Source organism: Triturus cristatus, chromosome 2_1 (genome assembly GCF_964204655.1).
Source record: "Triturus cristatus chromosome 2_1, aTriCri1.1, whole genome shotgun sequence".
NCBI lineage: Eukaryota > Metazoa > Chordata > Amphibia > Caudata > Salamandridae > Triturus > Triturus cristatus.
Window position 1 is genome coordinate 387,971,989 of NC_140581.1, and position 27,672 is coordinate 387,999,660.

At 44.5% G+C, this 27,672-nt stretch overlaps 1 protein-coding gene across 2 annotated transcripts in view; it reads right to left on the bottom strand.

Moving 5' to 3' along the window:
- The window catches only part of DEPDC1B (DEP domain containing 1B), a 274,836-nt gene that overhangs the window by 159,429 nt on the left and 87,735 nt on the right, over window positions 1-27,672 (bottom strand). For both annotated transcript variants that reach the window (XM_085631495.1, XM_085631491.1), the window contains exon 5: window positions 21,519-21,649. In XM_085631495.1, the coding sequence (XP_085487621.1) occupies window positions 21,519-21,649 (131 nt within the window). The remainder of the gene's footprint in view (window positions 1-21,518; window positions 21,650-27,672) is intronic.

Below are 27,672 nucleotides of genomic sequence, written 5' to 3' on the forward strand. Positions count from 1 at the left end.
AGGGGAGTCTATCTGAAGTTTATAAGGGAGAGTACCAGGCAGCTGTGGCAGATAGCGGCATGGTTTCATGCTCTCATTGAGCTCTTTCAACAGGCCACTTCAAGTTGCTATGTTGGAAGGTCCTAAAATGCTGTGCAAAAGGGTTGGGTCAGAGGTGGAGCAATGTGTCACCTGCAGGAGAAATTCCTAGCCACAAGACAGCAGACCCCAGACTCCTGCTGCAGGGATCAATTCAAGGATGTCTGACTCCAGATAGCACTAGGATTTGTTTCTCAAGGGCCAGCAATGCTACACACCTAACTACATCTGTCAACCTCAGACTAACAGTGACCCTACCCTTACCCCAAGTTCAATTATAACCGTGTTCATAGGAGGCAGACCTTGATTGGTGCTACCAAGCCGGAGAAATTGATATATGATAGCAGAAGACGCAAGAAAAAAATGTGATAACATTTGGTCCCCCTGGGCTACATATAGAAGCCTAGAAGGGGCCATAACTGGGGATGAGCCAGGGGATGTAGATGTACCTTAAGCATAGAGGCATTCCATGTACAGACTGTCGGTCCCAGTTATGGTAAATGAGGAGATATCCTGACGAAGCTGGGATGTGATCTAAATGTGGTGCTGGCCTGGAACACTACTTTGAACAACAATGTATTGAAAGGGTTAATTATGTATACATGTAATGCACTCTGAGATTTTGTCAGCCTGTTTTAATTAATAAAATAAAAAATAAAAGATTCCCCCTCCCAAAAAAACTATATCCTTGTTCAATCATGAACCATCACTGTAACCCAATATAGGCAAAACCTTTTGAAAGCTGTGGCTAAAGATCCCACAAAGCCCAATGAACAACTCAAATTGTAAATTAGTTTATGTGAGAACTGATTGGCTCACACTTGAAAACTTGGCTTCAGCAACACGACTTTCCAAAAATAAATTAATGTGACAACTAACAACAAGCACATGCGATGCAATCGGTCTCACCTTTGGGGACCTTATATGTATTGAGCTATGCAGCACATTAGCCTGGGTGCTGAAACATCTACTGTTCTTTAACATGGAGAGAAAGTAAGAGCACCAAACTGCGTGACATGCCAGGTATGGAAACACATGGAGTGAAATATTGCCTTTCAGCAGGAAATGGGATAGTTAGTCCAAAGCTCTGTTTTAAATATAAAATCAGGGCCTTTGGTGGTCATATCATTGAAAATACAAGATTTGAAAAAAATATTATTGTCTACGGGTGCTCATAGAAGACAATTTCTATGGACTGGAATCTAGAGAATGCTAAAGTGATTCTGGTATTTTACTGATTCCTGCTGGTCGTTTTCTATCAAGACAGTTCAATCGAGGCAGTTGAACAAGCAGAAAGCAATTCTGGTATTTTACTGACCTATACTGGCCGTTTTCTATCAAGACAGTTAAATAGAGGCAGTTGAACAAGCAGAAAGCAATTCTGGTATTTTACTGACCTATACTGGTCGTTTTCTATCAAGACAGTTAAATAGAGGCAGTTGAACAGAAAAAAGTCCCTAAGCGGAAGCAGACAAGTCCTAGGGCTGATCTCCAGAGCCCACAAAGTACATATAATTATATATTAAAGTATATACCAGAGGTCTTGAATGCTCGACCTAAAAAAAAAAAATACAGTTAACCAAATAAGGTCCAAACCAAATTAGTTTTACACCTAGAAGTGCCCATACTTTCAAGTTTACATAGAGTCTATATAGAGGATTTAGTTTACACTCCAGCAGCAGGCTCGCTCAGTCACAGGAAATTAAATTTGAATGACAGGGCATCAGTCAGAAAGATGTATTGTCTTTTGTTAAACAGGGTCGCCAAGCTTTAGGCAGATTATATTCCATGACTGAAACATGGTTTAAGAATTCTAGGTAAATCCTTTAATTGTTTCATAAGGGCTTACATATATGCTGTGAATTTGATCTTGCTAGTTTTTTTCCAATTATAAGTTAGCAAAACAGAATTTCAATCCACATTTGATATTTAAAAATGATTCTGCAGCTATGAAGCATACATAAAGCCAATAGCTTTCATTTCACTGCAGCACCCCATATCTGCCCTTCTTGCATTTTATAAAAATGTTCGCCCATATACTTTTCATTTAACAAAGTGTAGCCAAGGTCACTGTAGACTGTTGAATTTTTTTTAAGCAGGGATTGTGCAACCGAGAACTGTTCTGTCAAAAATACCAGATGACCAGAGCAAAATTGAAAAAGCACTGGCATAGCCAATAGGTCTAGCCTTTGGGACCTTATAAATTTTGAGTTATGCAGCACAATATCCTTGGTGCAACAACATCAAGTGTTGCATGGCTAAACACTTGTACGGTCCCAAAGGCGAGCCCTATTGGCTATGCCAAATGCTAGTTTCTCCCGAAGCTAATACCACTATGGACAAAGTAGCCAGCACGGTGCCAATCTTTAAATTACTCTATAAGCACATTATGCATTATGATTATATAATAAGAGTTTTTTTACGTTGAGAAAATAAAAGAAAACTAAATATTCTAATGGGTGTGGTGTTATTACTCCCTTGATTATGGTTAATATGAACACAGGAATCTCAAATTGAAAGAATTTCACAGACTTCCGGCACCAGTGTTAGAAATGCACAACATTAAATCAAATACAACAAGCTGAACTGAATCCCACAGTGATGCTGTCCACATAAAAAATTACGGTCCGCAGTACACCGAGGTGCCAAAAACCACCAAAAAATTTCAGCAGCTGCATAAAAAAAAGACACAAGAGAGATGCTCCCATCTAAACCCCAAGGCACACATCCAGCCAGCATGGCCAACATTTGGATTTTGCACTAGCTACCTGAACAAAAACAAATTTAAGTTTAATATTTTCATGCTGACTCATAACGCGTCTTAGATCGCCGAAAACTCATGCTATTCAGGTAACAGCCGACGTGAAAGCTCCTTGTGAGGTCCTTCCGCCTGAGTGAGCAGCACCTGCTGAGCTGAACACCCGAGCGCTGCAACGTCTATGCGAATAAAGGGCAGTCTCCGGGCCAGAGCTTCATATATGGCTCAACCTATCTGGGAACTTGCGCACAAGGAAGACAATGCCAAGTAAAGACATTTGTAAACGACTCCTCTGTTTAAACAAGCATACGTCATCTTAAATAGCGCAGCAAGGAATAGCAGAATGCAGCGAAATATAATGCCACATTTTCTTATTACAGTGATTCGTAATGTCAGAAATAGTCTGTAACGAGAAAACCGAAGCTAGGTGTTCGTGTATGCTTGTTTCAGGTATTCGAAGACCGTACAACATAGTTATGTACACAAATCCTTTCTTTAAGAGGGTAACTGGTGGACAGGCGCCTCAAATACGGATTGTAAAGGAATCCCTAAATAAATGACATAAAAAAGAGAAAAAATAAAGCGGAAATCTAAGTATTTTATTTACGAGCTAGCTATTCACCAGTACATTGACTATTTAGATCTCGTCCAGGAAGGGCATTCTAATAAAAAAGGTATGCAGAAATAAGCCACCTCTGTTAATTTCTTGCTAGGCGGGGACGGTTTTCTGACACTTTCATTCACTTCGTACTTCTTAAACTGTGTGTGGACTAGAATGCTCAGTCTTCCCGTGGCTGGCAATTAATTTTACAATAACAGAAAAGCAATTCACAAAATCAACACTGTAGGTCAGTGTTCGGTCTAAGATTTTTTTTTTTAAACAATTTGTATTAGAAACAATAAGCAGAAATTATGACATTACATTGACATCTTAAGCAGAATGTTAATAAATACAGAATTACCAGTTTAGCTAATGATCCAGCAGGAGCCCAGAGGAAAACACTTCAACAACATTACAACAGTCTCTAGGCGGGCAGCTCTAAGAAAATCTTGGTAACACATGCAGAGAGACAATATAAATATGCATTCCTTTACTTCGGAAGGTTATAGGTCTTTTCGAAGCAATGTGGGTACCCATAATCAGTGTTTTAATTTCGGTGGGGAGGGGCAGAGCGAGGCGCTTGGGAGAGAAAGGCTTAATGAGCCATGAAAGCCACATGGCGGCTGCGCACGTGCACGCGTTCGTGAACACAAGCTTGAGGCCAGGAAAAGATTGTGGTAGCACTTTGAAAAGCCACTAACTTAATAGTCTCGCAGAGCAGGGCATGCGCTGCCTCAGCGAGACCTAAAAAGGGAAGTTAGTCAGGGCTTAAAAAATGGATTGTCTGCATTAAGCCAAAACTGGGTTGCTTGTTGTGGGGGGTGAACTCCTGCTCAAGCAGCAACCACAATGCTGGTCAGGGTAAAGAAGTCACAAGCAATCTCCAAATTAACTTTGCTCAACCCTCTGGTGGCTTTGCACAGAGCAGTCTTAATGTTGAAGTGCTGCATAAATTCTTTACACATTGCTTCCAACAGAACAAGTGAAACATAACAAAAGAAAAATCAGACCGATTTTAAAAACTAGAGCAAAATGTATTAAATTAAGACCAAAACGACAAAAAATCTAATCAGTAAACCCGGAGATATGAAAATCTAAGCATTTCAGTGAAAATAGAGCCATAAAGCACACATCGCCAACTGCGGTCATCTTATCTGGTTGCACCGCACAATGACAAAGTCACAAGCTCAGGCCGACCGTGATAGAACGTGGGCCAGCTACAGGGACACAGTTAGGTCTGCTCAACAAGAGTACCCTAATTCCTGGAGCGACGAATTGTGGAGTCCCGCGTTGAAGATGCGTTGCACGGCCAATGTGATATCTGGTTCAGAGATGTGTTGAACAGCATTTTTGGAAATTACCCTTTCTGCAGGGTTACCCCTAAACCTTTTGCCTACCTTCCTTTTCGCTAAATTTATTTTGTTGGCTTTAGGACTCTGTGCACCTTACCACTGCTAAACAGTGCTAAAGTGCCTGTGCTCGCTCCTCAAAACAGTCTAATTTGCTTATACCCAATTGACATATTGAAATTACTTACAAGTCCCTAATAAAGTGCACTACATGTGCCCAGGGACAGTAAATTACATGCTAGTAGCGGACCTGCAGCACTTAAATAGCCCTTCAAACAAATCTCAGGGCTGTAATTGCGGAGCCTGTGTGCGCAGTTTAAATTGCCATCTTGACCTGGCAATATAAACCTCTTGCCAGGCCCAAACCTTCCATGTTTAATAAATATAAGTTACCCCGAGAGTAGTCCCAGGGCACCCCAAGGGCAAGATGCAATGTATTTAAAAAGTAAAACATGCACTTTTAGGTTTTACATGTCCTAGAAGTGAAAAACTCTTAAATTCGTTTTTTTGCTAGTGCAAGGCCAATCTCCCCAGAGGAAAACATTGGGATTACCTTATTACATGTTATAAGTGTAATTCCCAATTGTGAAGAGATGGGACTTTACGTTTGGTGTTTCTGGAATCACAATTTAAAATCACAGCTTATGGTGAAGTTGGATTTTAAATTGCAATTCTGAAAATGCCACTTTTGGAACGTTGGAATTTTCTAGCTCTAGCTAGACTCGCGGGTGACTCGCTCTTCGCTCTTGGGCTGAGTGGTCGCTCCCCAGTGTCCCTGGCGACATTTGGTATCGTTGTGTTTCCCTTGTATTCTAAACTGCCTCATTATTTTGCCTGCAGTCTGCCTAGGTTGCCGCTTTGCTTTGTATGCACTTTTAAATTGCCATTGTAACTTTCCCTCTGATTGCGCGTTTTCCTCAAGCGCTCTGCTGTGCTCACCCCTCCGCTGCCATTTTGTTTGTTGTTGTCGTCCTCTGTTGCCTGCCCCGCCTCCCAGCTGAGCCGCCCTCGCCCCTCCCCCTCCACTATCCATATATGACAGTTGCTCCCGCGCGCAGCGTTCAGGCGCAGCGACCGCGCCCAATCCGCGCCGAAGGTGCGCCAAAGGTAAGCCCGTCTACGCCCGTCCGCGCCTGGACCGCGCCCAGCGCCAGACCCCCTGGTCCCCGTATTGCCCACCCCTCCCGCATTACTTACGATGCCACCACCCTCCTAGCCCTCAACCCTGGCCGCTCCCCCAACTGCGTCCAAGCCGCTCCTGGACACACCCATGGACCCTTTTCCTGCTACTCCTGCAAGTTCGACGGCACCAAGAACAACTCCGCATCCACGAACACACAACAGATATCCGATCCCAACCACCTACAATGCTTCCTGCTCAACACCCGCTCGGTCCACAGACACGCCACTGACCTCTGGAATCTACTCGACACCATCTCTCCGGACGTCGCCTTCCTAACAGAAACATGGATGAATGCCTCCTCAGCCCCAGACATCACCATCGCCATCCCGGAAGGCTATAAGATCATTCGCAAGGACCGTACCGGCCACACAGGAGGAGGCATCGCTATCGTCCATAAGAAATCCATCCGTATCTCAACCAACTCAGACGTCAACCTCGGCAACTCTGAACACCTTCACTTCCAGATCCACATCGACCCCAAGACCACACTAAGAGGCACCCTCCTTTACAGGCCACCAGGACCCCGCGCACAATTCAGTGAGGACATCACGGACTTCATCACTCCACACGCACTCCCCTCCGAGGACTACATCCTTTTGGGAGACCTCAACTTTCACCTTGAAAAGAACAACGACCGCAACACCACCACCCTTTTGGACAACCTCGCAAACCTTGGACTTAAACAACTTGTCACTACCCCCACCCACATCGCAGGTCACACACTCGACCCTATCTTCACCTCCAGCAAGCATGTTTCCTTCAGCCACTCCACTGCTCTCCTTTGGACTGACCACAGCTGCGTTCACTTCACCTACAACAAGCCCACATCCAACAACCACCCCCAACCCACTCTGCAAAGAAACTGGAACAAAATCACCATCAACCAGATCTCCTCATCGCTTCTTCAAAAGCCCCCCGCCCACTCCTCAAACCCAGACCAAGCAGCCACCAACCTCACCCAATGGTTATCCAACAGCGCCGACATCCTAGCACCACTGAAAAAACGACAAATCAAACTAGGCAGCAAGAAGGCCTCCTGGTTCAACGATGATCTTTAGAAATCCAAGAAACTCTGTCGCTCCCTCGAGAAGGCCTGGAAAAAAGACCCAACCACCAGCACCAAGGACGCCTTCAAAAACGCCACCCGCATTCACCACCAACTAATCCGAAATGCCAAGAAAGCAGCCTTCAAGGACCGTCTAGACAACAACGCCCACAACAGCAAGGAACTATTCAACATCGTCAAGGAATTTACCAACCCCTCAGCCAACTCCAACGACATTACCCCCTCTCAAGCCCTCTGCAACTCCCTAGCCTCATTCTTCCACAACAAAATTGCAGACATCCACAACAGCTTCGACAACCAACCAGAAGTCCAAGCCTCCCAATCCCCTACAGGTTCCCCACCCCCCCCCGAACATCCTCAACGACTGGAAGCCAATTTCCACTGAGGACACCATCCATCTGATGAACTCTATCCACTCAGGATCCCCCACAGACCCCTGCCCTCACCACATCTTTAACAAAGCAGACTCCATTATTGCACCGCACCTCCGAGACGTCATCAACTGCTCCATCAACTCCGCAACCTTCCCGGAAAGCTGGAAACATGCCGAACTCAGCGCCCTCCTGAAGAAACCCACAGCTGACCCCACCGAACTCAAAAACTATCGCCCTATCTCACTCCTTCCATTCCCGGCCAAAGTCATCGAGAAAGCTGTCAACAACCAGCTCGCCGCATTCCTCGAAACCAACAAATCCCTCGACTCCTCACAGTCCGGCTTCCGAGCCAAGCACAGCACCGAAACCGCCCTCATCGCAGCAACAGACGACATTCGAACTCTACTGGACAATGGAGACACAGTCGCCCTCATCCTCCTCGACCTCTCCGCAGCCTTCGACACAGTCTGCCATAGCACCCTTCTACAGCGCCTCAAAAACATCGGAATCCAAGGAAAAGCACTGGAATGGATCACCTCGTTCCTCTCCGGAAGAACCCAGAGAGTCCGCCTCCCACCATTCAAGTCAGAGGCCACTGAAGTCATCTGCGGCGTACCTCAAGGGTCCTCACTCAGTCCCTCCCTCTTCAACGATTACATGAGCCCCCTCGCGGCCATTGTACGTCAACACAACCTCAACATCATCTCCTACGCCGACGACACTCAACTGATCCTATCACTCACCAGAGACCCTAACACGGCCAAAACCAACCTACACGAAGGAATGAAAGAAGTAGCCGAATGGATGAAGCACAGCCGTCTGAAACTGAACTCAGACAAAACAGAAGTCCTCATCTTAGGTACCTCCCCCTCCGCCTGGGACGACTCTTGGTGGCCAGAGGCCCTTGGAATAGCACCCATCCCGACGGACCACGCACGGAATCTGGGCGTCATCCTGGACTCCTCACTCTCGATGAACAGACAAGTCAACGCCGTTTCTTCATCTTGCTTCAACATTCTTCGGATGCTCAAAAAAACATTTCGCTGGATCCCTACCGAAACTAGAAAAACAGTCATCCACGCTCTGGTCACGAGCCGACTGGACTACGGAAACACCCTCTACGCCGGCACCACCGCAAAACTCCAGAAAAAACTACAACGCATCCAGAACGCCTCAGCCAGGCTCATACTAGACATCCAGCGTAAAGAACACATCTCTGATCACCTGAAAAACCTCCACTGGCTCCCCGTCAATAAGAGGATCACTTTCCGGCTCCTAACCCACGCACACAAAGCACTCTACGAAATCGGACCCGAATGCCTCAACACACGACTATCCTTCTACACCCCCTCCCGCCAGCTACGATCCTCCAACCAAGCCCTTGCTAATGTACCTCGCATCAACAAAACTACCATGGGAGGTAGATCCTTCTCCTACCTAGCAGCTAAAACTTGGAACTCACTTCCCACTCACCTTCGCCTTACTCAGAACCACCTAGCATTCAGAAAGCAACTCAAAACGTGGATATTAGACAAGTAACTCCCCACCCTTCTACAAGCGCCTTGAGACCCTCTGGGTATGTAGCGCGCTATACAAATCTTTTGACTTGACTTGACATAGCTATTTGGTGCCTGCTGCCTGTCTCATTGTCTGCGGTGATTGATAGCTGGCCCTTGTGTATGTTCCCTAGACAGCCACGCTCAATGGGCGCTTCAGTGTGACTGGATGGGTCATCATAAGAAGATGGGAAGGAGGAGAAGGACCCAGCCTCACTTACACCTGAATAGGGTGTGTCCTGTCCCCACACAAAGGGCTGAATAACCCCTGGAGTGAGTCTGGAGCCAGGGCAGAAAGAGAGGGGGTCTATGCACTTGAAAGGCATTTCTTTGAAGTCTCCCCCACTTCAAAGGTAACACTGGGTAGAAGAACTGGACTTCCGACACCACCACTTAAGTAAACTTCTGGACCTGTGGATATTCTGCCAGGAAGTAGGACTGCTGCTCTGCAAGAACTGCTTTCTTGCTATATTAAATTTCCTACTGGGGTGTTATTTGTACTAGGATGCTCCTTGCCCTCATAAAATTACGTACAGTTCCTGTAATGTAGGCTGTAATCATCAGCGGTGCTCAAGGGGACGGGAATCACCCTATCCAATCTTGGACCCTAAGGTTTTTCCCAAAGTAGCTAATAATCATCAGCACACGCAATCATCAACAAAGCATATTAACTTCAATCATTGCATGAAAAAGAATAATTTGTTGTGTTCAGTTTCTTGCCTTTAATTCACAACGCATATGGGTCCCCCAGCACACTGACCGCTTGTTGACCCTTTCTCTCACAAGACCTTAGACACAGAGCGTAGGCAAACTGTGAGTGACAGCGCACCGATGTGTAACGGGACATTTTAAACTTTTAAAGAGGCAACTGTACAGATTGGGGAGGTAGAAGGGCAGTGAGGAATCCGCAGTTAGATAAAGAATATACCAGAAAGAGTGCTACTGAAATGTAAATAACAATTTCTTCTAATGCATACTCCTAACTGCTGAGTCCTGATCTTTAGAATAGGAACTATGGCACAGGCTTCTCTAACAAGTAGCTCATAAGCTACTGGAAGCTTTCCAGCGATCTGTAAATGACTCTCCAGTGTGCAGCCCAGCTTACCATATTAGATTTTACTCTTGGCTTAATTGCTATATGTGTGCCAAAATAGAGAGTCTATAATGGAACTTAATATTTCCAAAATAGTTTTAAAGCTGATATTTGAGAGATAAACAATGTGGTGTTGTGGATGCTTATTACATTTAATATTACCATGGGGCCAGGGGCATTGCAGCCCAGGCTTTTACATGTTATCCATGTAAATGCATTTGCTATTGGCAAAGTCTTCTTATGGTCTGGCTTGATAGCGCAACTAACACCAGACAATTATGCGAATAATGCTAGGGAAGGCATTAGCCACGCCCACATATCGGGAGCAAGGAGTACATGTTTTGATTGGGCAGAAGTGGTGTGCTTCCACAAAAAAGTGCTTGCTCACACAGCTGTGATCATTTTATTTATTCAGCTGCCTCAGGGTGAACTTTCAGAAGCACACACCCATTGTAATACTATCAACTAGATAATTTATGATATTTTTCCCATGGCAGCAGCACAGATGGGAGGATGGCAGTCATTATCCTACATGGATTTTTAGGTCTTGCTTGACAGTGTAGCTGTCAACAGACCTTTTAACCTGCACCAATATTATTCTAAAGTGCCTTGCTTCCACACAAATACATATCTATTTCCATGCAAATTACTTGTAATGCTTCACATTATCATGCAAGATTTATTAAAGACTGACCGTAATAGCATTGACAATGCTGGTTACATTACTGCTGGCAACCTTGTCTGATGCATTGCATATAGTGGCCACAACATCATGTTGCCAGATGTGGTCACTATTATAACACTACCATTAGTAGTCAGGATGATTTTCAATAATATACGTAGCTCATATTACAAAAACGGTTGGAGACCACTGCCACAGCAGTACCTGCCAAAGGTGGAGGGTCTGGGGAGTAGACTCTGTCCAAAATGTCCTGCAGAGCTGAACATGCGAATTGACCTTCCGTCTTACCTGATTTTCAAGGCCTAGAACAGGTATTCCTCTTGCCAATGTCATTGTCAAGGCCATTACCCTGGGTGAATGTGCCCTCAGGCATTCAGGGGACAGCTTCTTAGCCAATGCATGGCAGATTTAGGTGCAGAAATCTATCCACTGTGACATCCTCCATTTCACTGCCCTGCATTTTTTTCACACCTGGAAGATCCCACAAGGAGCTGATCATCTGCCCAACAAACCTTTGTGCGGTTGATATAAAAGTTAAGAGCGGTCTTGTGGTCAAGAAAATTGAGCCACTCGTCCTCCTTCCAGCAATGAGGCAGAGCAAAAAATGCTGGCAGTGATCAATTGGCCAATGTGAAAGCGTGCTCCTCATGTTCTCAACACCAATCTGTCCAGAAAAAAGATAGAGTATGGCCAGTTGTATGACAGCACCCTCAATTCACTGACGCAGTGTACCGAAGCAATGGCAAGGAGGAAGATGTTTTATAAAGTCAAGTCTCAAGGTATAGCTATTCATCGACTCAAATTGCACGCACACAAGAAATATCAAGCCCAGATTATGGTGCCACCAAGGCATCAAAAACGGCGTAGAAGAAAGGTGCATCAAACCCTTTCGAATATAAACGCATCACTTCTTGTGCTTTAATCAGCAAAGTTTGGTCAGGTAAACATACCAGAAGGCTGAAAGGGCTGAAATGAGTCCAAGAAAAGTTGTTGTTTGGCTAACGAAAGAACTAACAAAAGGAAATCAGAATGTTTAGCTCGTAAGGGTTTTAGGTACCATACCAAGTGACAAACTTGTCCATGTGCTCAGTACAAACTGACTTAATTGAAAGGCCACTAGCTGCAAGGATGGCATCAACCACATTGGTCGGTAAGTTAAACTTATTCAGATGCCTCCACTCCATCTCCACGCATGGAAGTCTAAGTTGTGGAGACTCGATGGAGAACTCTTACGTGTTGCAGAGACTGGATGTTGGAGGAAATATCCTAGGGCCCAGGAGCATTGGGTACCACACTCTCCAGGTCCAAAAGAAGTGATGAGTGACTGAACCGGGTCTGTCCTGATATTCCTCAATAACCAAGGCTGACGAGATAGCGGAGGAAAGGCATACAGGAGTCAGTTCTTCCGTCCAAGCCAGAATGATCCCTCTAAAGAGCAGTGGTATAAGACGGACTCAGTCGAGGCCGCCTTCAGTAGCCAGTGATCCAAGGTACAGGAATAAGTGTCCACTTTACATCTGAGGATGGGCAGCAAACAATGCCATCACTCTTATGAACTAAAAAACTAGTCTATTCTCCTAGGTATTCCGCTCACATCAATACTCGCACTATGTATACCAAACACCTAATCTAACCCAATCACATTCAGAAAAATATATATGGCTTTATTTTTATTTTTTTTAATAAAATGCAATAAAATATTTCCAGATTTAAAATTTCATATGTATAATTACACATTAAAAAAATACTATATATACACACACATATATACACACACACCTGCACAGTTCCACAATCAATAAATGAGACTGAAGGATCATTAATAGCCTCCGATGTGAGCCTGTTTTGTGATCTTCATGAATTACAAACTGAGATTAGTGAGCTCCTGCATCCAGACTCAACACAACTACTAATGTCATGTCACGGAGTCAATATCAACGCAGCACCAAAAACCAAATTCAAACCCAAATCGAAGTTCATTCCAGTGTCAACAAGAGATTCTATTGATACTTTCAATTAAATTCTAATAAGGGAGGTGAGAACTCTAAACTTCAAAACACAAGCAACAAAGAGAAAATTAAATGCATATCAACTAAAATACCAACAACTAATTAAGAAATTGCGTGAAAATAAAAATGTGGTAGTATGCAATTCAGATAAAGAAGGCAACGTGGTCGTGTGGCCAAAGACCCTATATATGGAAGAATCGTCAAAACAGCTAGGAGACCGCAGTTGCTATAGGATCAGCAACAAAATGACAACAAAAACAGTGCCGAATGAATTACACGCAAAGTTACTAGCATGGAAAAGTAGTGGCCTGATCAACCAAGATGAACTGAAATTCCTAAAAAATGATTATCCAACATTGCCCGTAATGTATTTAATTCCGAAAAAACAAAGACAGTACCAACCCACCCAGCAGACCAATAATCTCTACTATTCAAAGATTGACAGAAAATGTTTCAATATACATCTACTCATTTTTACAGGAACAAGTGAAAAAGTTCCCGTCATATATACAGGATACGAGTGATGTTTAGTGCTTTAGGTTCATAGACTATCTGTTTCTAATCTGGCAGGGTGATAAACAAAGTGCTGAGGAATTCATAAGATGCTTAAACAACAACAATGTCAACATCCAGCTCACTCATACCATCAGTGAGAGTACCATTTGCTTTTTAGATGTAGAAGTATATATTTCAAATAAAATTCTGGAACCTCGCTGTTAGACCTGGCACATTGGCGCGAGTCTCCCTTCCATTTTTCGTTGAGCCTCATGTATGTTTTTGCTGGTGGTAGCTGCTCAGGGAACTGTGCCACTGCTGTTCAGTGCCACAGTGCAAGTGCTCCCTAATGTAAATTCATGTAAGATTTGTGATTCCATGATTGGTTGGTTTATCTGTCAGACCCTAGTACAGTGCACCAGGAGTGCCCAGGGCTTGTACTCCAAATGCTGCTGGGGGGCTTGCAGCACTGGGTGTGCCACCCACAGAAGCAGCCTGTAAACATGTGTCTAAGGTCTGCCATTGCAGAGCCTGCGTGCAGTCTGGTACGGTCATGCTGACTGGGCAAGTGCACCCACTTGCCAGTCCCTAAACCTTCCCTTTTCTTCATATTAGACACCCCTATGGTAGGCCCAAGGGCAGGGTGCATTGTAAGGATAAGGTAGGACACGCCCTGGAGTGTGTGGCATGTTCCAATATTGAATTACAGCCATTTTCGTTTTTCACTATTGCAAGGCTACCTGTTCTCCATAGGCCAGAATGGGCAGTTTGGTTATTACATTTTTAATCCTAACTGACTCAGGGAACATGGTGGAAAATCGAATTTAGTATGCCTGAACTCAGGATGATAAAATACATCTTTTAGTAAAGTTCGTTTTAACATTCTGTGTTCGAAAATGCCACTTTTAGAAAGTAGGCATTTTCTTGTCTAACCATTAAAACCTGCCTCTGCTAGGCTGTGTGTATTCCTTTGTCTGGAGTTTGAGTGACCGGGCTGGGGAATTGCAAGAGACAGGGTGAGGTGTCCCAGTGGTGAATAGAGAGATCTGCATCCAGATGGGTGGGAGGAGTTGCACCTGGGAGCTGAATAGGGCTGTGCCTGCCTTCCACAATGCTGGCTCCACCTCCTGTGGAGCGGCTGATGTCTCTGCCCTGCACAGTGAATAAAGAGAAGGAATCCAGTCAACAAAGTGCTCCAGTGCTGTACTTGCCTTCCACAATGCTGGCTCCACCTCCTGTGGGGCGTCTAATGTTTCTGCCCTGCACTGTGAAAGGAAAGGAGAGGTCTGGTAAACAGAGTGCTCAGGAACTGGGCAAAGACCCCTCTGCCTTCAGAGGACAAAGGATTTCGGAGTATAAATATTGGGACACTGATCCCAAGAACTTAGATCACTTTGGGAAAACAAGAAGAACCTCTGCTGAGGGAGGAACCAGAAGAAGCCGAGGAGGAAACTATCCCTAAAACTGGGGGATTGGCCTGCAGTGGTTGCCTTACTGCCAAAGAGAGGAGAAAGGAACTTTGTGTGTACTTTTGCTCAACTTGTTAAGATTCTCCAAGGGCTTGGAAAAGAGCTTGCCTCCTGCTGAAGTCTCAGGAACAACAGACTTCACCCCCCCAGCTCCCCAGAGTTCTTTGGAAGTGCCCGCTGCTGTTGTTGGGCCTTCTGAGGGACTGCGTGTCGCAAGGAGCTGGAAGCGCGACTCAAGAAGGAGAAGCGTGCCGCCGGAGCTGTTATCGTCGCATCTCGTAAAGTGTGTCGCCACTGCAGCATCGCATCGAGCGGAAGCGTCTCGCATCATCCAGGAAGTGTCTCGCAACGCCGAAGAAGCGTGTCGCCATCACAGCCATCGTAGCTGACGCATTGCACCGCATCAAGAGAAGAGTCTCGCATCGAGGAAGAAGCGTGTCGCCATCGCAGCCATCGTAGTTGTCGCACTGCACCGCATCAAGAAAAGCGCCTCGCATTCACAGAGAAGCGTGCCGCCGTCGGAGCTGTTGTCGTCGCATCGCGTAAAGGGGTGTCGCCGCTGCAACATCGCATCGAGCAGAAGCGTCTCGCAAACGTCAGAGAAGTGTGCTGCTGCCAAGGCCGCTGCAGCTGACGCATCGAGTCTTCTCGCAACATCGGAGAAGCGTGCCGCATCTGGAAGATCTTCACGTCTTTATTTCCTTGCACCAAAAACTTCATCGCATCAACATCGTTGCAACACTTTCGTTGCCCTGCGTGTCGCATCTAAAAGGTACATTGACTTAAAGTGTCGCATTTAAGAACTTAAGAGAACTAAGCAAAATTCTACCATGTAAAGTAACAGTATTGTGTGTTTTTGTCGTTTAATGGTCTTGTGGTAAATCTATATAAAGAATACTTATTTGTGATATAAAACCTGTGTGGTGTCCATTTGTAGTGTTGTCACTTGGTTACTGTATGTGTTCACAAATGCTTTACACACTGCCTCTGAGATAAGCCTGTCTGCTCGTGCCAAGCTACCAAGGGGGTGAGCAGGGGTTATTTTAGGAGTGTACCCCCCTACCCTGACTAGAGGAGAGGGTCCCTATTTGTCACAAGTGCATACCTGTGCCAACTAGAGACCCCCGAGTAACACTCGCATACATCGAAATACCATATTGCAATCAAGCAGTTTTCACCCAAAGCACACAATTCTCAGCATCCCTTATGGGGAGATGCTGAGAATTCGCAGAATATGCATCAACAAGGTTGATCTAAACAAGGCACAGAATGAGTGCAAAATCTGCTTCCTAGCGAGAGGGTATAAAGAGAAGGTGGTTGATGACGCTATGAGACAAACTAGGGCCAAAACACGGGAAGATTTACTCTTCAAGCCATCAGCCAGTAAGACCAAAAATATGAAAAGTTCTGCCACAGAAAGTAGTCCTCGTTTAATACTTACATACAATAAACAGAAGGACAGCCTGAGAAAAATAGTCAAGGGTAACTGGCATTTAGTGCACAGTGATCCAATTATAGGGGATCAAATGCCAGCAACTCCCCTGATAACATACAGGAAGGCACAAAGTACAGGAGACTATTTAGTCCAGAGGTCACCATAAGTACCAACCGGCTGAGCAATCGTAAAAGGTTTGTCCGCTGTGCGGTATGCAAGGCATGTAAATATGGGGAAAACAGAACGTCGTTTTTAACAGCTTTTAAAGATAAGCCCACTGTCATTAATACATTTTTAACTTGCAAATCAGAGTTTGTTATGTATGTGCTGGAGTGCCCTTGTGGACTGCGATTTATGGGAAGCACAAAATTGCAGGTCCACAAGAGAATACTCCATCACATGCGGGCCATCACCAATAAAGATATCAACTATCCGGTGGCCGGCCATTTTGAGGAGGTCCACGCTACCAATTTTGACCACTTAAAATTGTATGCAATAGACAGTGTGCCACCCCCAAGAAGAGGAGGAAATAGGGAGGCGATGTTGAGGAGACTGAAACAAAATATATTTTAGAATTGGACAGCAAGAGCCCTCATGGTCTTAATACGACAGAGGATCTACATACGTGGCTTTAACAATTTTTGCAGTTGTTGGTAATTAGAAATCCACACAGGTACATAAATAAAACCTATAGGAACTCGCCTGATAATCATTACGAATTTAATTAGCTGAATCTCAAATATTCCCCCACGATTCGTTTTTTCCTTTTTAAGTGGAGTTGTAAAAACATGGGCTCATGTGGACAACACACTTTTAGACAAGTAGATCATAAGCACAATTTAGGGTGGAGATATATTGCACTAGCACTTTTTTCTTACATCTTGCACAAATATGATAGATATTCTTCTTATAATTAAAATGTATTGTTTACATAAAATAGGAAATGTTTACATACAATAGCGTATTTTGCACAGATATAAAGAAATCATAATATATAGATACACTGGTAATATGTCATGGTTTTAAAATATGCATTTATACTATTTTAACAACTAACTTTATTTTCTACAAGGTTGATGACGATGTGCTGTGCTGAACATAATTTTCATGCATTATGCGAGTATGTAAATAAGCTCCATGTGGTGATAAAGCATGGAGCTTGAAGTGGTACTAAGCAGCAGACAATATAAAAAAATCAGTACCAAAAAAACTATTTCTGTGCTGCATTTATGCAAATATATACAATGTAAACAATTATTCATTTGAAAAGTAGATTAATATTGTTTGAGGCGGATGTAGAAAACACAGTCGGTTATCTAGTTTCACTATGAGAGAAAGAGTGAAAAAAATGCACTTGTCAAATGGGGAGAAATGACGTGGTGGGTCATGTGATCAAGAACCCTTGGTGGTTCGAAAGAGTCATGGCGGCCATGCACTGAAAAAATTCATTTAGAAGTGCACTGAGAAATTGGAGTCCGTGCCTTTCTTGGTTCCAGGGATTGGACCGTGGAGAGAAAGGAATACGTAAAACGAGGTCTCTTATGAAAGGAATTCCCTCAAATGTCAATTCCAGCAGTTTGCTGTGGATGCATGCAGTCTGCTAAGAATTACTTGCAGCATGTCAGAGCCTGAATTTTACCTTGGGTAACAACTCCTATCCATATGCTATTAGTCCTCTTGCCCATAAGGCAAGAATACCCTCCAGTGTGTGAGACCAGCATCACATTTGCAAGCATAACCCACATACATTCACACCCAAAAACACACTCACACAGACACTCATTCTCACTATATTTCGTGGGGTCTTTCGAGCATTCGAATTCGAACACACACACACACACACACACACACACACACACACACACACACACACACACACACACACACACACACACACACACACACACACACACACACACACACACACACACACACACACACACACACACACACACACACACACACACACACACACACACACACACACACACACACACACACACACACACACACACACACACACACACACACACACACACACACACACACACACACACACACACACACACACACACACACACACACACACACACACACACACACACACACACACACACACACACACACACACACACACACACACACACACACACACACACACACACACCTGAGACAATGCAATTAGTCTTCATAGACCAACACATCTACTTTTGCCACCAGGTCTCCATAAATTAATTTGATAGTATATATTCATTGAATAATATATACAGATTCCCAGTACATTGCAGATAGTGCCTTTAAAAATGAGTCAAGGCGTTTCAGTGGACACTACAAACAGCCGCCCATTCTTCCAGACAAGTTAAATATTACTTCCCCAATATCTTGCTTTATATCAGCTGCTGAGGTTATAGTCAATAAATGTTGGTTATCAACTAATCCACTTATCCTCAATAGGGAAATATTGTGGGATATAATCCACTACAAATGACCTTTCTACTCTGGGCTTGCACCTGTCACTCCTGTCTTCGTCTTTTTTGTCTTGCGTTGTCAGGTCTAAGCCTGCCTGGCGCACCTCTAGCAATGAAAAAAGGTCTATAAATTCTTTCCTCCAGATCCGCTCCTTTGCGGTCAGCGGGATAAGGTTGGCCAGCCCCAGGAGTTTCGTAGTAGTAGGGGGGAGGTGTCTCCCAGGAGGGGCGTAGGTATTCCATGGCCTGTTTCCCCCTTGGGTCCGGGCCCTCCCCTGCTCCGCTTTTTCCCCAACAGTGCTTCCCTCGGGAGTTGCCCCCCCCCCCCCATGTGATACCCTCTGCCCTTGTCTCACCATCCTGCATCTCCCACTGGGGGTTCTCCTGTCCCCCACCCGTAGTCCCCTCTTTTCCATTATCTTTGCTCTGGCCCTTGGGTCACCCCACTGCTCTCTGTACTCCATTGGGGGCCTCCCACAAAAGGGGGTCCTGTCCCCGGCCATTGCCATCAGGGCACCTATGATGCTGGGAGAGCCGGTCCCGGACCCCATGCCTCACCCTGGAATCCCTGTTGGTCCCCTCCCTGGCCTGTCAACCAGGCTGGTTGGAGAGGCCAGGTTCCCCCTCATTGCTAGATTGTTCACCCGTAGCTGTGTTCCCAGGTTCGCAATTCGCCCTGGCCCCCACCCCATCTGCTGGACACGCCCGCTGCCCCTCCCCCCTGCGCCTTTCGCTTTTTGCATCGTGCTTGCCATTGTCCGCTGGGATGCTCCACCGTCTGCTCAATTCTTGAGGGGGTCACCGTGCTGCTCTCCTCTGTGTCAGAGCTGCACAGTACCTTCCTTCGGGTGGCGTTTGCCCCGGGCCCCCCCATCGGGTCCGCCTTCCACGGCCCGGGATTCAATCCACTACAATATGTATGGTGTAGTTCCTATCCTGCTACCTAAATATGCACCAGAGGTTTCCCTACCACAGTGCCTATGAGTGTTCTCCAATGAAAACTTTCTACTCAGTGTCCATAGGGACGAAATAGTCAAACACTTCCTTCAGTGGATATTTAACAATGGGTATTACCCCAACACTATAAATAATTGTCGTCCTGCTCCAACCCCACTTGAATAGAGCTTCCGCTCCAATATTTTCCAATGTACCACCTTCCGACAATATTTCTTTTAAAATTATGGCAGACCACAACTTGTCAGTGGCACCTCCAAAAACGCAAATCAGTTATTTAATTTTTGGAGGAGACTACGGATTAGTCGCAGTTCACCATAATTTAAAAATAAATACTTTCCAAAGTCCAGTAAAACCTTGCTGCACAGTTGGCAGCATAATTGGAATCTTTGCGGACCATTTCAAACCCCGTCGCGCAGCTCACTGGAACAGATGCAGCGCAACACAAAGCTTTGCAACGTAACACTGTGCAGACCATTCACCTAAGTCATAAGGTACATTCCTCAGTGAGCCAAACTTGGTCCTGTGCCAGACCTGCATTCAATCATGCTCATCCTGAACTTGTGGCTTTGTCCCAGTCCACCACGACCAGATACCCCGGCTCTACTTTTATCTAAATTTTTAAAATATCTCCAGTTCTACTGATTGGATTTAAGTCGTTTTGGTCTCATTTTATGTATTAATTTGTAGTCCGTTTTTCTAAATTTGTCGAATTTTGCTTGTGTTTTACCTTAAGGTTTGTGTGCTGCATAAATACTTCGTTAAGCCTGACTGTTTTAGAGCAAGCTACCAGAGGATTAAGCACAGATTAATTTAGTGACTTTTGTGGGTCACCCTGAAAAGAATTATAGCTGTTGCCTGAGAAGGTCTTATGCCCTCTCACCCAACAACCCAGTTTCTCACAGATACTCACTCAATGGCACATTTGGACAGCCAAGGACTGACCTCCTGCCTTAAAAGTCCATAATGGTGTTCTGAAATGCATTCTTATGTTCTGTGGAAGATGCGTATCGGTAGGTAGAAGAAAGCGGTAAAGCATAACTGTTTTGGTCCCATCTGTCCAATGAATCTCTAGCCAGAAAGGAAATATGAGATCTAGTATAGGTCGCCGACATTAAACTGAGGGACTTGCAAGCAACAGAAGCAACTGAGGAGGTAGGAGACTGCTGTGCCTACTGAGTAGTGAAAATTGTGCCATGCCCACGACTGCAAAAGAATTGTGTCACCTTCTGTGCAACAGACTACAATGGTTGGCATGGTCTATAAAATAGCCAGAGTAGCCTGTGAATTTCCTGACCTAGTGGGAACATTGTTTCCCTGGTGTGGATAGACAAAGGGAACATGTCATGGCTGTCTGAGTCCTTCCAGCGCCAGATCAGCCTTCTTTCCAAACAGCATGGAGCTATCAAAGAGCAGATCGAGGACAGACGCTTGCATGTCAACAGTGTGAATTACAGAATAAACTTTATGAAGCATGTAAATAACTTTTGATACAGGCACATCGCAGTGCAGTGCACCGCATCACTACTAACTGTTTGTGATTGACAGATCATTACTTCATTTTGGGTGCCCTGAGCTTTTATCAAAGAGGTACAATACAAGGATGCCTTATAACCAGTTACTGTGAGGCAGAAATGTACTTGATGCAAGAATCAGGAAGTGCACACTGTTCACATACTGGATACATTTAGAATGGGGATTTACTCAGAGTGCCTGAAAAAGATAACTGAAATAGATTAAATAAAGACATGTTGCAAGAACACAAATGAAAACACAAGAGGAATTGCTGTTCATATCAACATATTCAACACAAAAATTAAACTGGATTAACAAACAGTTGCTAACGTTTCCCACACTTTTCCGGACAGTTTCTGGATTAATAAAACCAAAAAGTGCTCAACAACATTTATTGCGGTGAAGAAAGTAACTTTGAGGTAATGCCACTCACTTGATTTGTCTTTTAAAATGACAACTCCCTGTTTATTGGTGTTGTAAACGTTGTAGATTATGTGTTTAGGATTAACAAACTTCGAATCTAAAACATTTTCCATAGAATCCAGTCCCAAGATTTTCTGTAAACTGTACAGGAAAAAAATATTAAAATAAGAACACATTGTGAGAAAGTACTCAAGCACTGCCAGCATGGGTCAGCTCACTTATGCTATCTCCTGATCTACATCAAATGTGAAAGACCACCTTAATGAATTAAAGCCTACAGGTAAGAATTAAACTCTTCAGGATTACCTGGCGTATTTTAAAATACCCAAAATGCACAATCACATTACAAGATTATCCAACGTTGGCCCTACAGGGGCTAACCCATGCCACAAAATCAGGATCAACTACAGATTATGTGAATGACTGTCATTAAGACTGACTATATATTAATTATTAATCTTTAACACTGGAAAGGATTGTGCATCTTGGGTCAATGCAGAGCAAGCCAATTTATATCTAGTTATCTGCTTCATACACCCAAGTAACATTATTTTTCTTCGTCATTCAAACAACATCACAAGACAGACATTTCTGAAAATCGACAGGACAGTTTCCATTGAAGCAGACATTTAGATGGCAAGTGTTTATGGGCTACTGATAGCTTTCATAGAAGGTTCTGTTTTAAAATCTGTGGCCCAAACCAGTTTTAATGCAATAGACACTTCTAAGAAGAAGCTGAGCTTTCCTTTCTACCCCCTCGGGCTATTTACTAAATATTATCATACATGATTTCTGCAGAAGATGCATGAATTAGCAATACTAAAGAGATGATAGACTTTGTAAAACAAATAGAAAAAAAGTTCACAACCAGGCCAAGTGTGCAAGTAGTGTGTAATCACTTAAAAACATCTGGTCAATATCCCATCTGGGATTTATATATGCAGGCAGTTTTAGCTACAGAGAGAATGGGTTCTGGATTGCGCCCTTGCTCATGACTGGACAGCATTTCAATGACCTTGTCCTAAGACTATGGTTTTCATCCCTATGTGTGTCCAGCCCCAGAGGCATAACTACTCAATCGAAGATTGTGATTGGATTAATTGTATACCTGGACATCATATTTAGGTTTTCCTTTTGCATTTTCTATAGCCTCTGGTTACGCCTTTCCCTTGTCTGGTGGCTTTTGCATCCCCTCTAGGTACCCCCAGTGAACGCTCCTCTGTCCTCCCATTCATCCTACATTATCCCAGCCCCTCCTTTAGCCACCATTTGCTCTCACCCTTCACATTGCACGTATTGTAGGCCATTTGCAAGACCACCTTGGAATTCTGTTTTTCCACTGCTTATTAATAGTTTAGTTTCAAGACAGCCACCACGTTGAGCTTACTTGCAACGTGACTAAGCGATGGGAATCATAGTATTGTATAACTGTAATAAACAAGACATACAAATATAATTTCAAGATAGCCACATAGTATTAGCTTCATCAAAGCTTTATGGAGCTAAATCGCCCCCACTTCCCCCTAGGGATCTCCGTTTAACTTACCAAACCCGCACGCCGCCGCCATGTTGAAAACACTTCGGTCTACAGTACCCTGAGCGTGGACCCGCCTCCAGTGACGTCACTGGCTACCTGCAACCGTAGCATCGCCTCTACAAACACGTCACTGCGAGCCGGATGCACCCGCCCTCCCCCAAGACTGCGCGTGCCCAATGGCATGCCCAGAGGCGTCCATGCTGGGGTCTGGCAATCGATTCTTGTTCATTAGGAGGGACATTGAGGCAGTGCTTTAAGTGTGATGAAAAACTTGGGGAGGAGGGAGTGGGGGGGGGGGGGGGGGTTCGTCTCTCAAAGCAGCGTGGCTAATCTAATTAAGGGCGTGCCTTAAAAACACGTAAAACTAAAAATCTGTGCTTTGCATTAGTGTGCCGCCCGACTGGTATTTTGTTGTTTATGTCCTTGCATCCAGACAAGTGACATCATACCTACAAGTTACGACTATTGTCTTTGTCAATGGTTGTTAGCTGCATAAGATAAATAAGCAGCAACTAATACTGGTTTTCCTCTGGGACGTGACGGCGTGCCGGCTCATTGGCTGCGTCACCATCTTCTTCATGTCTTCCCTCAGCTTCACGACTGTCTTGCTTTGCTTAAAGGAACACAAGAACAGAGGGCATTTACTCGCACTCACTACGGGCGGCTGCATGCTGCAAAACCTAAACATTTCACATACAACCCACGCGTCTCATGCAATGCCTTTAGGACAAATGTGGAGTTTAGTGCGCAAGCCCGCTGGCCCCTTGTTCAAATGGGAGTGCGCTTTTATTTACTGAGGAAAAGGCGAGCGTGCGCAGGAGCGCTTGGGACAGAGTCGGTGTGTAGCTAGGTGATAGAGTGCTTTCACAGCTGGCATAGGAGGACTGTATCCAAGGAATGAGCGCTACAGCAACCAGAGGGTTTGACTCAGCAGACATTGTGCAACCGCACGACAGACAGTGGCGAACAAGGAAGCCTGCGGAAGTTTACAGAACAAGTAGACAGCGGGAGCACTCTGGGGCGAAATAATGCTGCTGTTGGGTCGTGAAAACTTGAAGCATCTCAGAACGGCACGACAACGTGAGAGCGTCAGTGTGATGAGAATGGGGCGTTTTCAGTCAGGAAGTGGGATACAACACTTGAAAGATGGGGACTGTAAATACCGTGCGGGTGCGTCCTGATGCAACTGTAAACAATTTTTAAGAATTTTGTTTCAAACAAATGAGCCGGTCTCTGTTTTTTTCCCCAGCAGAAACTCAAAACTTTCTGTACAACACTCAAATCTGCACGCAACTTTGGGGCAGTGTCCAAGTTTCTTTTTAGAACAACTGGGACTCGCCGTATTATGAGATACAATTGTTAAATTCGAAACAGCTGCAGGCAGCAACCGCCATGGCTAGACAATATAGGGAGACCAGATTCTTAAAACAACAAGCATTTGCAATGCAATAGGTCTCGCATTGACGAGAGTTTGAGCTATTGGCATTGTTAATGACAATGCCTTTTATTTATGTGTTGATTTTTAAAACATAAATAAAAGGCATTTAACAATGCCAATAGCTTAAACTCTCGCGAATGCGAGACCTATTACATTGTAAATGCTTGTTTTACCAACTTAATACAATTCTCTGAAGTTTTCTGGTTGTCACTTGCAATTAGCGGTGCAATTTGAACTCTCTACACTTTAACTGGCACTTCAAAAAAAGAGTACAAAAAACACCCCTCCAAACGGTTCTGATATGTATTGTCGCACTCTAAGGTTACTGGTGCCCAACTCCCTGGGTAACCGTTTCAAAACTCTTAATATATAAGAACTCACACAAAGTTGAGGCACACCTTAAGATTTAGTTATCACACTAGTGTATAATAGAATTTACTCCACATGCATCCAGAGATATCCAAATATGGTAGAGTCCAATTATGGGAAGACTTCTAGATTATATGATAGTCTTTATTCTTTATTGATTTAGATTTTGATTGTTGTGCTTTATGCGATTGAAAGCCCTGAAGTCTTGTTATTTCTAGGACAAAACATGTTTGCTTTGTTTTTCCTTTGTATTGAAATTACAGGAATGAAAAAGATTAACATCACATCTAAAAATGGTCTCAGAATATTAGGGCTGCAGTTGTTTATCTCTAGATACAAGTGCAATAATTTCTTAAACACACCGTGACTTGCAATAGTTGAATTATAAGTACATCTTAAGGTGTGCCTCTCTCACCTCAGTGTGGAGTCTTCTAGTCTGCTGCACTCTCCGGTCATTTGCAAACTGTCTGGGGAGTGTTCACATTAGGCAGTGGGTGCAGCCGGCAAGTGCAGTGGGCACATCATGTGCCCAAACCAGTCTGTCCCCTGCTGATAACAGTTTTTATGCTAGAGAGTGAAGATCTCTACAAAAGCCAAGTGAGAATACTCAGACTGTCGGTCTTATTGAAAACAAATACTGCAGATCATTGGATGGTTTGGCCCCAGATTAATCTTACCATCAGTAAGAGGAACAGTTTGAGTCCATTATTGAACCACTTGGCACACCATATGAAATATTAAATCTTCTCTTGACATTTTTCCAAAGACCTGGCTCCACGACTGCTCCGGTCCAGAATTTCATACAGTTTTACCAGACTGTCACAAGACTATCCATTGTGTTCGGCCGGATGCTGGTGTAGGCAAGGTTGGGTGGAAATGATCTTGAAGTGTAATCTGAATTGTGTGCATGACCATATTTAGTTCGGGTTGATCTGAGCTGCCAACGTGTTGTTGCTATGCGGCACCCAAATCCATACTCCTGTTCTTATTAAGCTTGCAGCCCCCAGATTTGAATATATAAAATGTTGAGATCAGTTGACAGAGGGAACCATAAGGCAATTTTACAGGTCCCTGAAGTGCTTTACTGGGAGATAAATTTATATGTTGATGACACCACAGATATGAACTATAACTCCATATTCTCATTCTATCCAAAATGGTCAAAGATCTATTCACATCTATTAAAAAAAACGTTCACACTAGAGCTTATCGTCGCCTTGGTTGGGCTGTGGAGGATATGTTAAACTCATCCAACACCCTGGTCTTACCATTGTTTACTCCCTTTTCAAGTCTGCTTGGGCAGAAACTTACAGACTACTTATCCTCTACATAACCTTTTGCTCCCATGACCTAAATTCAAGGAACTCTGGGCATACAAATAGCTACATCCTCTTCTCACACATCAAGGAGAGGATGAAGCCTTATGGTTAGAGCGGTCGACCGCGAAGCTGGGGAACGGGGTTCGAGTTTCGGCAACAACGCTCAACATCCTGCTATTATGGGCAAATCACATAATCTCCCGTGCCTAAGAAAAATGAATGTGTCCATCTGTAACGAAACTCGTGCTCCTGTAAAGCGCTCTGATACCCGATATCTTAGGGTCTAGTTTGTGCTATATAAAACTAAAAAAAAAAAAAAGGACAGTTGTACGATGTCAAGGACTCATCCTCTGCACTAGAGAGAAGCATGGTTGTTCTATACAATGAATTATCTTTGAAAACAATATCTTTGAAAACAATGTACTTGCCATTGCACTAAAGAAGAAACTTCCGGCTCATTAATGATAACGTAACTGTTTTAATGAAGTCACTCACTAAAAGCAATTGCAACATGTGTATTAAAAATCAATGTTGTGCCAAATGAACTGTCCACTGTACTTCCATTACAGTAGCTGAGAACTCTTCCTAAAAAAATAGCTCGGAGTGATTATATTAGAGATATATATATATATATATCTATAGATCTGTAGATGTGTGTGCTTGGGTCACTGACAGTATAAGTGAGTATGTGTTAGTATCTGTATCAATAAGTCAGTGTGCATGTGTGTATAACTGAATAGGTGAGTAAGTGGCTGTGTGATTGACTATGGGTGAGTGAGTAGGTGTACGAGTAGCTCTATGGGTGACTGACAATGTGTGAGTGGCTCTATCGGTGTATGGGCACCACACGCCTGGCAGTAATGGTTGTGATCGCGGCTGGACTGGAGAATCGCTGCATACCTATCTTGTGCCCGTGGGTGGTTCCCCTGCTAAGGGAAATCAGGAGCTGAACACAGTGAGTGTGCCCCCTAAAAGGTAGGTGGAGTGCACTCGTGAGCACTGCGGACTAGAGCCCTGACGGCGATTGCCGGACCCGTGAAAGGCCCACAGCATCAGGAAAGGGGCCGCGCACGGGAACAACGGAGCCCCACACCGGACAGCGTCACCCATGAGTGGGGGTGTTGGCGGGCTCGTAAATTGCACTCAGCGCCAGAACGGAGGTTCATGGAGAAGAATGCAGATGATATCAAAGCGTCACCAGCAGCGACAGCCGTGACGGCAGCCTAGTCAGAAGTGATTTGAAACCTGACCGTGCAGCCGAGGATAAGGCAGCGAGGAGAAAGCAGTGACAGTGCACACCTGCTTGAAGCCGGACGTTGGTCCCTTCACGGGGGTGGGGGGGCTGTGGGGACCCTGAAATCATCTGCAGAGCACGCTCCCTAAAGGAAGGAGGAGCGCACAAGAGAAGGGCTGAAGCGCGGCGGCCTAGACCCGGACTGCAGCACCAGGGGGGAGGCTGCTGAAGAATCACTAAAGCCCTCTGCCCTAAATCTTCTCCTGT